This window comes from Delphinapterus leucas, chromosome 8, assembly GCF_059928025.1.
Source record: "Delphinapterus leucas isolate spDelLeu-1000000601 "Yukka" chromosome 8, BTC_Dleu_Yukka2, whole genome shotgun sequence".
Lineage (NCBI taxonomy): Eukaryota > Metazoa > Chordata > Mammalia > Artiodactyla > Monodontidae > Delphinapterus > Delphinapterus leucas.
Genome location: NC_143136.1, coordinates 7,566,790 through 7,578,934, shown reverse-complemented (window position 1 = coordinate 7,578,934; position 12,145 = coordinate 7,566,790). Strand labels below are relative to the sequence as shown.

The following is a 12,145-nucleotide window of genomic DNA, read 5'->3' as shown; positions in this document are numbered from 1 at the left end:
GATTTCATCTAGGTATAAATACATCCCTAGGCACCTCCCTGCCCTCCAATTTTCTAACCTGTGTGTTGGATGCAAATGGTGTATCCAACACACAGGTTAGTTGGGAAATCCTCACACTATACAGAAAGTATAAAGCTGAAAGTGCATTCTGCCTTCTGGCCCCAGATGCAACATTTGGATTTATATCGTTCCTGACCCTAACTATGCAGCCATATCATTTATATACATGGAATCTTTTTTATATGTATTGTTTTGGGGCATACTTCTGTCATTCAGCAGAATAATGTAGATTTCTTTTAATGTCAGTACTTTATCTTCTGTGGCTTCCTGGTGTTCTGCTGAATTGTTTTATCAATTTATTTAGCCAATCCTTTACTGATTAAGTTCTGTTTTTTTAAAAATTGCAGTGAACATCTTTGTATATATGTATTTGCATATTTGTGCGAGTATTTCTATTAGGATAAATTCTAGTTAGAATTGTTGAGTCAAATTTTGATAGATTAATCAAATTGCTTTCAGTAAAGGCCAGTGTACACTTGAGCCACTGGAGCCTCTAAATTCCTACATCCACACATTCTTACTGGCTCTGCAGTTCGAATATTTAGTGCTGCCTGATATTTTTCTTCAAGATTTGAGCAAACGGGAAAGAGTGCCTTTGGTCGCTGTGGAATATCCTTTAAGGAGTTAGTTCACAAAATTGTTAGTTTAGAGTTGACCCAATTAAATTATCCTTTCTCCGGAGTTAAAGAAATTAATTTGACATTTGTGCTTGCCTTTTGTACTTTATCTGCTCTCTTCTCAAACTCTCCACATCTTCCATTTTTGTTGAAAATAATACAATAAAAGGTTTGACTTGTAGTGTTGGTTTACTGATCTTAGAATTTCACAATTGAATTTTTTATTAAGGAGCTTAATGTTGATACTGTTTCTTGTTCAGGACTGGAACTGGGATGCTTACACAGTTTTCTAACTTGTTTTTTTACCCTCCTGTGGTCTAGCTACTTCAGTGCTGTCATTGGTCTCACGGGTAAAGATTCAGTGGGCGTTGCTAAATATTTAAATGTAGACATCCTACTTTGTATATAGACAGAACTTCAGAGATTAATGTTTGATGTTGAACTTGTGCCAGATGTTGACGTCTGACTGTTATTTTTTCTGTTTTCTTATTTTCAGGCAGAGGCAGAGGTGAATGTGGTTTCTACCAAAGAAGCTTTGATGAAGTAGAGGGTGTGTTTGGTCGAGGAGGTGGCAGGGAAATGCATAGGTCGCAGAGCTGGGAGGAAAGGTAACTAAAAGGATCCACATCTTGGTATAAAGGTTTCTTGGTGTAAAAAACATTTCTTTTCCGCTTTCTGCAGAGGAGAAGGCTCTTTGTAGAGTTACAAGGTTTCCCTTTTCAAAAAATGCTGTTAATTGAATATCAATTATGTTAGAAATGTTTAAATGATCCTTATTTAAAGGAAGAAGCATTCTAGATAAATACATTCATATTTTTGTGCCAGCATGGATATTTAATAGTTAATTAGATTTGCTGTTTGATTAGTGCTCAGTGGGAAGCATCTTCATTTTACTGTTCGTTGCTGTTAATCAAAGCATCTTCTCTATATTGTTTGTGACTTTACATGAAGTCTTTCAAGATGAGCAAAGGCAGTTGCACAGAGATAACATGTACAGAGATGTCCACTGTGATAATATTTATAATATAAAATAATGCGAAATAAACCAAACAGCTTAATATCAGTGTGGTTTCTTATATAATAGTGTATCCACACAGTAGAATAGTATATAACCATTAAAGTTAGGATAATTTTGAAAATATCTAGTGATATGTAAAAACACATTCTAAAAGCAGTATATAAAGCTCTGTACAGCAGATACCTAAAATAAAACATGTATCTAATTAAAAAAATAACATTTCTGTGTCTGTAGAAGCTAGCAAATTTTGGTAGGTGAGATGGTGGATATTTTTGTTTTCATCTTTGTGCTTTTCTGTATTTTCCAAAGGTTAGGCAATAACAGTGTATTTGTTTTATAATTTGAAAAAGAAAGAAATGCTATTAAGAAAGATAGGAAAATGGGTGTCATAGATGGGAAATCTATGTATTACTCTCAAGATTTGTTTGAAACTTATTTTTACCTTTTCTAGGGGTGATAGACGTTTTGAAAAACCAGGGCGAAAAGATGTAGGTAAGACTTTCTTACTGTTTCGAAGTATTTTTATCTAGATTTCCATGATACTGGTTCTTAATAAGGCTCACACATAAGGATACATTTATTAAAAATTACTTGCATCTCTCCAGTAGATGGGGTTGTAGCATTGCTTGCATTTGGAGTTCCATGGTTATTTGAGGGCTTTATTGAATGAAACCAGGGATGATAAATATAACCATTAGGATTTACTTGATTTAACTTTTTAGGTCTGTGTGTTCTCTGCAAGACATATATTTTTTATTAAGGCTGTCTTACGAATTGAAATTTCAAGTTAGGAAGCAGGCTATTAACTCCTTTTCCAGTGCAGGTAGTATGTCACAGGTGAGAAGAAATAGAGAAAATACTAGAATGATCACTTTTGTATTAGAGAGCAAAGGCTAAAACTGTGAATGTTCTTACTGTGAATGTCGTTTATTCATCTGGTCTTTTTGATGTATAATCTTTCTTTTTTTCAGGGCAGTGTCCACATAGATCTATAAAAATATTTTGTAGTGGCTTTTATTGAATGCTTTTTTAAATAAGATGCTCACTTCAGGTTATTAAATAAACTGTGTTAATGATTCTGAGCTTCTCTTTTTATAAGTAATCCACTTTTGTTGAAAATACTGTAGATTAAAAAAAATTGCTCATACTGTATCTTACTCTCTCCAAGAACAGCAGTACTTAACTAGTTTGTTGGGACACACTGACATATTGATCAATTGTGAGATGTCCTATGACATCAAATTAAGATAATTTGAGTACTGAAGGTTCCAGAATGATTTGTTCTTTTTAAAGTTAGAGATGGTTCTTATCATATATTTGCTTCTTATGTGTAGAGAAATGGGTGGAATTAGAGGCATCTGGGTTAGAATTGTGCATGACCCTTGTGAATACCCGTGGGAGAATGTGGAGGTGGAAAAAGGCCTGTAATATTCAAATTATAATTCCTATTCAATAGAAATTGATTGCTGCATAGGGGGAGATCAGTTCTGGTGATCATCTTACGGTATGGTTCTGTGAGGATGGAATTAAAGGATCATTAAAAAAAATCCAGGTGATACCGAAAGGTTCAACTCAGTGCATTTTGGTGTGAAATGCTTTGAAGCAGACATAGCAATTTTGGGTTATTAGGCTGCTGCTGGCAGTTGGTAATATGGGCTTGTACATATATAAAAGTAGGCCTTATGATTTTTAGCATCTCCTTGTCTTCAGTTTGTTGGGACTGTCATGCTATCTGGATTGGTTTCCACAAGCATTTTTTAACTTAGTTCCAACGTGGTCTCCCTGATCATGTGTCCGAGATATCGTCACTGATTTCTCAGGTGGCCCAGGTAAGTGAGCTGTAAAGCCAGGAGTTAGAGCTGCTCTTCCCACTTTCCAGTAAATTTCCCCCTCTTTCAGTCTGTACTCCATTCACCTGAAAGGATAATGGGGCCTTTGCAGAAAACTTAATCCTTAACATAGAAGATGTGATTCTTTGAAGTAAAAGAATCATGAACAGTTCTTTCAGAAGCTTTCAGCCTCCTAGACAAAAGTATTTGATTGCATTTCTTAGTTGTCTGTTTATTAAATAGCATTAGTATACCAATGGAGTTCTTTTTGGGGGTGTGTGTGTAGGGAAAGTTATATCTAATTTTCAGATGCAGAGTTTATGTATAAATAGTACAGTAAGAGACTTCTGTGACTTGAATGGAGAATATACTGCATCTATATTGAGACTCAGATTCTAGACAGGTCTTGCTCACTTCCTAATTGTGTCACTTTAGGCAGCCTCTCTGAACTGTTGGAATTGATCTATGTAAGTGATGTAGAGCTCTTAGGAAAAAATATCCCATGTAAATCTCCAGTACTTATTTTCATCAGGTTAGGTGAATCTTGTTAACTTTATTATAGAAATAAGAATTCTTGCTGATTATATGTGTTACAACAATCTTGGGTTGGAGGAAAACCTGTTGGTCTAGCTAGTACTTAAGAATGCCTAAGGTTTTCAAACAGCAAAAGTTCGCAGTGATTAAGTTTCTGTGTCCTTGATACACTTTGCTATAATTAGTCTTAGACCACTCCAAAGTTCTTTATTTTCTCTTCCTTTTGGTCTAGGAGTAGAAAAATGTGACTTGCTGCTGTTCCCTGCTTTTCACAACTGCTTCCCTTTACTAGCTAGTATTTATTTTAAGAGATGATTCCTGTGTGGGTCATCACCAGTAGGGAAGGGTTAATCTTTCACTTTTTTCACATAAACCTGGATAAGGGAAATTTCAGAAAAGAATAACAGCAACAAATCTATTTGAAATCTGATAGGGTGACTTTTTTGGTTCCTGTTTGAGGACAGTTCGATTTTTTTATTGAAATGACAAGTTTACAGAGGATAGTCTTAAGTTAAACTGGAGGTAAGGGAAAGTGTTCATCCTAGTATATGCAAAATTAAAAAAGCAGAGAAAGCATAATTTTCATCGAGTATTAGATTTGGAAAGAAATAATAGAGTTCATCTCGTCCAACCTCCTGCTGGTGAATAAACACTCATTTTGTGTTTATAGAAAAAACTATCTGAAGTTTGAAACAGGAATTTGGGTTTGAAAATACTTCATTGCCTAATTATTTTTTGCTTTTTCTGTTGGAGATTTTTTCCCCTAGTTGAATTATATCTAAACCTTTATACCTACAAAAATGTAAATATATTTGCATCTACGAGGTTTTTATACCATTGAATGGACCCTAAGTAGAAAGGGAATGTTTTTACTTAGGTCGGAAGTTATTCAGATGAATGGTTGGTTATAATTTTTAAATCACTATTTGATTAGTATGCATGGTAGCTTTAAAGTAGATATAATTTTGCGTCTCCTTGCTCAAATACCACCCTGCAGTTTCCTTCAGCCTAGAGCTTATCTTAACTTGCTCTGATCACTTTCTGCCACAAATGTATGAATATGTGCATGTGTTTGGGTGTCATGCTCAAATGCTTTTAGAGTTATGTATAAATCTATTCTTCACTGTTTTCTTGTGAGTTTTTGTTCTTAGCTGTTAAAAATTAAGGGGGTAATATTTACCCTAGTTTTGTTTTATAAAGAACCAAAGGACTGATCTTTGTTGCCTTGAAGAAATAACAGTTTTAAAAGAGTGTTCACTAAATATTGTGAAATCATCATTCTACCCAGGGAGCTAGGTTTGAAACTAGGCTGCTGCTTCAACTTGCAGATGAAAATGAGAAATTTATGGCTGATTTTCTTAGCGTTCACCTGTGTTAAACTTCACTGTCCATTTTACCTTCGTTACTAGCATCATACCACATCCATACAAACTCACCAACAGCATTTCTGTTATTGTAAATATCTGTTACATTCAGATGCATTGATTTCAGCAGATAACCACAGATACAAACTTTGTATAATGTTATATTTCCACAATGTGTATTGCTAGCCATTTTTTTTTATGGGCTGAGGCTTGATCACCATGATGTAATCAGAAAGATGTAATCAGCATTGGAAAAAAGAAAACATGAGATACGATGAAGGAAAAATAGGTGCATAACTGGCTGAGGATATTTAATACATTAAAAAATAGGGCGCTATGGATATTTCTTACTCTGTCAGTCCTGTTTCAGAGATCTGAAAATTGTCAATGCTTTGTCCATTGATGTGGATGTCCAGGTCAGTCCTGTTTGGGCTCTTGGAGACCAGAGGTGTTGGAAGTTCAGGAATAGTCTTATCAAAATTGTCCATCTTGATTTGATATTCACCTTTGGAACCTCGGGTCAGCAGAGATGCAAAACAGTGATTTAACATGATCTCAGAGGGTAGGTAGGATGTCCTCCTTTGGCATATTTCTCCAGTGCCTTCCTGCATTGCTGAAAGGAACACAACTAATTCAAAGTGGGGAGGATTTTCATGCTGGAGCAGAGTAGCCAGGGGACTCGATGGTATAATGGAGTGATAGTAGGTTAGTGGAAAGATAAAGAATGGACATTCCTCAGAACTGATGCCATCAAGGTGGAAGTCCACACTGGTCTGGTAGAGTTCGCCGTTTTCTCTTTCCTGATAGAGTACAGCTGAGACCCGAACACTGGTTAGAGGGCTAGGTCGAGTGTTGGCCACTTGGAAAATAAGATTAGGTTTACCATCTATGTGAGCTACTACTGCTAAGTCAGTAAAGCGAATTGAGAAAGCTCGATTTTTTGGCCGGGCGATCTTCGCCACAAAGGCACCTAAATTAGAAACCATTGAATTTTTTTTAGAATGAACAGATTAAATATCAGTACCTTTTCTGAATGAGAAGGATCTAGCAAATTTTTATACATTTCTTGATGCCATGCCTTCGAAATGAGTCAGGAATTGAACTTGTTAATTTCTCATTAGCCTGAAGGATTTTGCAAAACGGTACATACATTCTTTATTTTAAAACTGCGATTTCAAAATGGGTAAGCACAATTCATTTTGTTACATAGAAATGTAAAACTTTAGTTTGTTATGAAGTGGAGGAGTGGTCATTTCCTGTATTCCTGCCCCTGCTTTAAAAATAACAGAAAATAAATGCAATTTACTTGCACCCAGATTACTTCAAGTTTAAATAGAGATTAGATTCATAGTAGAATGATTTGGGGTAGGGAGGGGACCTGTAGAACAAGTGACATTGAAGAATTTTTAACTTTGAAATTTATACAAACCTTTTTTCTTCTAAGAATGCTCTGTCTCTAAGGTGGTTTTCAGTGTACCCTTCAAGTGCATCCTCCATGTGCCCCCCAGCAGGTAGATCATGGTTTCTTAACTACTTCTGTGCCACAGATGTTGGCAGGCTGGTGAGGTCTATGAACCTCTTATTAGAATTACGCTTTAAATGCATTAAAATAAAGTATATAAACAGGAAACCAAATACACTGAAATCCAGTTGAGCATTTAAAAAATTACAATGTGTACTATATGTGCTTTTTTAATGCATTAAATAAAAAAATACAGTGGAGGTTTAGTACTATAATTTTGAAGTATTATAGTATGATATGAAAATATCTGGGATTTCTGTTTGTAACAAAGTTACGGGTATTGCCAATGCTTTTGTTTTTTGTTGCCTACATTTATAATCAAAGGAAATACCAAATTTCAGTTGGAGGTTAGTGTAAAAGAAGAAAAAGATGCAAGTTTTTCCTGTCTAAGTTCACATATCCTCTAAATTTTATCGAATGGTCCAGTGTAAGAACTCTTCTTGTAAAGATTAAGTGATTTGCTACAGGTTGTAAAAGCCAGTTGGTTGCACACTGGGACTTTATTCCAGACCACTGTTAATATCGCCCATAGTGTGTTAAAACAAGGTTTTCTCTTTGTTTTGTTTTTTATTTTTTAATTGTATATATCACTAGCCCTACTTTATTAGAGCAAAGAGTATCATGCTTTGCCAGGTTTATACGCAAAATTTCATAATCATTGTGGCCTATTTCCAGTACATGCTCAGGATATGTATACTTGTTCTCTAATCTGCAGTGCTGACTGTGGTGTTCTGGGCTCATTAATATTGAGTAAATGTTGAAAAGATGAACTCAGAGGAGAAAATTCTAGCCCAGTAAAGGTTAAAAAAAAAAAAAATCAAATTCCTCTGTTAGGTAAAATGACTGTCAAAATATGCATTGAACATATTTATTCACTTATTTAACAAAATATTTAGCTTCTCTGAAAAACTCCTTTTAGATTTTTTGTTAATGTCTTTTTGGCTGGTAGCATAATGATCCCTTTTTTCTTAAGAAATTTCAATATGTAAAATTTAAGTATAGAGAGAGGTTTCTTAAAATTTCTCCTATTGTTTGACCCTAGGCTCTTCCTTTCAGTCTCAGGCATTACCTGCCAATAATGCAAATAAATTATTCTGTAATACCGTTGCTTATAACTGACTATACCCATTCCAAAACATTCATACATTTTTTTTTTTAAGAACAAAAACAATTACCTGTGGGGACTTCCCTGGTGGCGCAGTGGTTAAGTATCGGCCTGCCAATGCAGGGGACATGGGTTTGATCCCTGTACCGGGAAGATCCCACATGCCGCGGAACAACTAAGCCCGTGTGCCACAACTACTGAGTCTGCACTCTAGAGCCTGCGTGCCACAACTACTGAAGGCTGCGCGCCGCAACTGCTGAAGCCTGTGCACTCTAGGGCCTACGTGCTGCAACTGCTGACGCCCGTGTGCCTAGACCCTGTGCTCCGCGACAAGAGAAGCCACCTCAATGAGAAGCCCTTGCACTGCAATGAAGAGTAGCCCCCACTCGCTGCAACTGGAGAAAGTCCGCGCGCAGCAACGAAGACCCACTGCAGCCAAAAATAAAACAAACAGAATACAAAAAACAATTACCTGTGATGAAGGCCTCTAGCATGAGGCCTAGGAGCATTTGTATGGCAAGTAGGGCGATTGCACTAGGACAGTCACCACTGGGGAACATGGTACCGTAACCAATTGTGAGTTGTGTCTCCAGGGAGAAGGAGAATGCAGCTGTGAAACTGGTGATGTACTTGACACAGATAGTGTGGTTTTCAGGTGGGGCATCATGATCTAGTTCCAGATCACCATTCATCTCAGCTAGAACATACCAGAGCACTGCAAAGACAAGCCAGTGGATAACAAAAGAAGCAGAAAAAACCAACATCATCCAGCGCCAGCGCATGTCCATTAGGATTCCCCAAGCATCTCGAAGATATGCAAGACCTCTTTGAGCGCCATCCATTTGAAGTGTGCTATGGCCATCCTTGGTGACCATCCTCCGGTATCTCTGAGTTAGGAGAGGAGCAATAACTTTGCAATTACTGCCATCCATCTCAGGCTGTAATTCTCTGAAATCAAGAGTAAATTAGTAAACCCTTAACTGTTTTTCAGGTAATATTAATAAATTCTGAGACTTTGTTTTGTAATTTTTTTGGAATGCTTCCCTGACTGCTGGGCAGGCTTTCCCAGTCTGATAGCTCTTTCTCTTTTCTCTTTACATAAGGGAGCATTTACTGACTAAGTCATTCATTTGATAGCTAATCATGGATTGCCTTAGGATATCTATTATTGGTTCCTTTAATGACTGTTAAAATATTGTTTGGCATATTAACGAATCCCCAAGGGTTGGGATTGCGATTCATGTCTCTTTTTGATACTCCTGTATCTTTCTTGCACAAGTCGAGGCTTCAAGTATGTATTGAATTGACTAAACATTATGTGTAACAACTTTCCATAATTAATAATTTATAACTATGAATAATTCATAATGAAAAGGAACATTAAATATGTGTTCCTCTGTTTAAATAAATAGAAGTCATTTAGAAGTGTAGTGTTGAATTGTCTGAAAATGTTTTGAAGCCACACTTACTGCTAGGATAAGAGTAAGCTTTTAGAGATCCATAGTTCCATTGCATGCTTTATAATTAGCCTGTTGAAAGTTCTATGATTAGGTTTTATTTGTTTTTGTTACTTTGTGGTCATTTTCATGGAGTCTTTACTTCTATGGCTCATGGATTGCCGCCTTTCTGAATATTCTAGATGCTGATTAGATTGTGGGGTAGACAGAAAATTATTTTCTTGGCAAAATTAAGAAATTCCAGGTAAAGATTCCAAGGTAATATTAATTTTGAAAGTAAATGAACCAGGTACTTCCCTGGTGGTCCAGTGGCTAAGATTCCAGTGGCTGCCAATGCAGGGGGCCAGACCTCACATGCCACAACTGAAAGAGTTCACTTGCTGCAACTAAAGATTCCACGTGTCGCAACTAAAGATCCTGCATGCCACAACTAAGACCTGATGTAGCCAAATAAGTAAATAAATAATTTTTTTAAAAAAAGGCAATGCCTTAAAAAAGAAAAAAGAGAAGTAAATGAACCAGAAGAAAAAGCTTCGAGTTTAATGAACTAAAATAATCATTAAGACATTAAAGGTCAATTTTAGAAACATTAGTAAAGTTAGTTTTTAGCTGTAAACGGTTTTCATCTGTGTTTCTTCTTTTCTCTGTGTGGTGAGTCGAAATCTAATGTGCACTTTCCATGTGACCATCCTTGAATATGACAAAGGTATCAAAGACTTTCGCAGAGGCAAGCAGAAACAGAATGGGAAATGCAACTTTGCTTCCCTTGAATCTGCCTTTCTTCTTTGCCACAATCCAGTACTAGGTGTTTATACATGACTCTTTTCGATGATTCCTCCTTCAGAAGTAGATGCCCTTGGAAGTGTTGCATATCACCTTCCTACCTTTTGAATGACAATGATGCTTTGCTTGAGTTTGCTGGATGGACCCTTCTATGTCTAGGGACTTTGGGGCTTTGGAGACTGGCTTCCTGTGTTGTTGGAACTGGGCATTGGCCAGCTGGGTATATGCTTTCCCTTTTGTCCTAAGGCTGATTTAACATTTATTGGTGATATTAGAGACATTCTCGTATATTTTCTTCACATATGAGTTGCTGATGGAACACTGGGTTGATTGTTAACTTTATTTAGATTAGATGGTCATTTCTGTTTCATGTTATAAATTTTTTTAAAATCTTAGGGCATTAATGTTTTATAATTTATTATCCTAACAAGTTGTTATTATCATTTTATTTAGTTTTTTTTTTTCTTGGCACAGCTATTTAGTGATTCATTTTGCTAGATTTTTTGATGTTTTAGAAGACCTGATCTCTGCCCTTTTGGAAATTATAATAATAACAAAATATTCATAGGCATTGTGCTAGGTGCTTTCATTACTGCATTGTCTCTAATTCTTTGGTATCTCAGCAAGATAGACATTCTTTTTTTTTTTTTTAAGATAAGACATTCTTATCCCATTTTTCAGATGAGATCACTGAGGATCAGGCAGATAAAAGAAGTTTTCACAAGGCGTATGGATTATTTTGCAAGTCTGACTAACTTAACAGTTGGTTAATTTTTTTTTTTTTTTAATCTACAAGAAGCTATCTATTTAGAGTTTGGTGAGATAAAAGTCTTTCCCAAGATGATTGGTACTGCATTCACAAAATAGTCTTTGACAGCCTGATTTTTAGCACCTTAGAACTCTCCTGTCCCCAGAAGTGTCTCAAATATCCATTTTAAATCACTGTTGATTTTATGCATGATTTTTATGTCAGTAATGATTAATAATATTGGCTAATATATATTATTTATTATGTGCCAGGAATCATACCAAGCACTTCACATGTATTGACTCATGTGAAGCCAATAGCAATGCCTGGCACAGAGTAACCTCTTGGGCTATTAGTTGCCTTACTGGTATTAATAATGTTTCTTAACTTTCCTAGTAATAAGTACCATTATTAATGCCCATTTTATAGATAATGAAACTGAGCCACAGTGAGTTTCCTAAGATCACAAAGGTAGTAAGTGGTGGTCAGTTCCTGCTTAGTCCGTAGTTCAGAGTCAGTGCTATATTGCCTCAAAAATAGACATTTTGACCCTAGTTAGCTTTTGTGAATAACATGTTACATTTGACTAGTTTTGTCCAAGAGCCCCTACAGAATATTTGTTCTTCAGAAATGCTTAGGCTAAGACCTAGATTTGTAGGCAAGAAGGATATTTTCAGTTAAGGAAGACATCTTGCAAGATTTGAAGATTAGTACAATCAGAATTATTGTACATAGTCTAGTCTTAGATCCTATAGACCAGCAGAGTTAAAACAAAATGTGGAGAGGAGGGTTCTTATAAAGCATTGCCAAATTTGTATTTTGCCAGGTGAGAAAATAATTTTAAAAATATAATACTTTCATCATAATTTTATAAAAGAAAAGACATTTTGACACTAGAAGAAGGGTATAGCAATAAAGGGTAGTTGGCTTCCTCCAGTAAGTTTGTGAACCACTGTGTGGTTTTGCATTGTCCATGGCTTTGACCTGTATTGTTTCTTGCTTCCTGCCTATGTGAAAATGCCCATGATGAAGGTGTACACTAGTGCTGTTCCACTTATGGAACCACTGATTGCTAATTGTATCATAGTAATTTGTGGGCGGAAAGGTC

The 12,145-nt window shown here is 36.0% G+C and overlaps 2 protein-coding genes across 11 annotated transcripts in view; one reads left to right on the top strand and one right to left on the bottom strand.

Moving 5' to 3' along the window:
• The window catches only part of GIGYF2 (GRB10 interacting GYF protein 2), a 126,284-nt gene that overhangs the window by 45,001 nt on the left and 69,138 nt on the right, over nucleotides 1-12,145 (top strand). For all 9 annotated transcript variants that reach the window (XR_002643793.3, XM_089916210.1, XM_089916209.1 and 6 more), the window contains 2 exons: nucleotides 1,174-1,285; nucleotides 2,147-2,187. Coding sequence is in view for 8 of the 9 variants with exons in the window: in XM_089916210.1 (XP_089772336.1) it covers nucleotides 1,174-1,285; nucleotides 2,147-2,187 (153 nt within the window). In the remaining variant the exon portion in view is untranslated. The remainder of the gene's footprint in view (nucleotides 1-1,173; nucleotides 1,286-2,146; nucleotides 2,188-12,145) is intronic.
• Nucleotides 5,719-8,981, bottom strand: KCNJ13 (potassium inwardly rectifying channel subfamily J member 13). Of its 2 annotated transcripts, none has more exons than XM_022567988.3 (2): nucleotides 8,522-8,981; nucleotides 5,719-6,392 (listed from the first exon to the last, which is right to left on the bottom strand). In XM_022567988.3, the coding sequence occupies exons 1-2, from the start codon at nucleotides 8,979-8,981 to the stop codon at nucleotides 5,770-5,772; spliced, it is 1,083 nt and encodes a 360-aa protein (XP_022423696.1). In that variant the 3' UTR covers nucleotides 5,719-5,769. The 2 variants fall into 2 exon arrangements, with proteins under 2 accessions (XP_022423696.1, XP_022423697.1); XM_022567989.2 differs by having other exon boundaries at nucleotides 6,332-6,392; nucleotides 8,758-8,981.

Coding starts and splice junctions, on each gene's coding strand:
- KCNJ13 (XM_022567988.3), bottom strand. CDS start 8,981: ATGGATGGCAGTAATTGCAAAGTTATTGCTCCTCTCCTAACTCAGAGA. Junction 6,393..8,521: donor GCTAGAGGCCTTCATCACAG/GTAATTGTTTTT, acceptor TTTCTAATTTAG/GTGCCTTTGTGGCGAAGATC.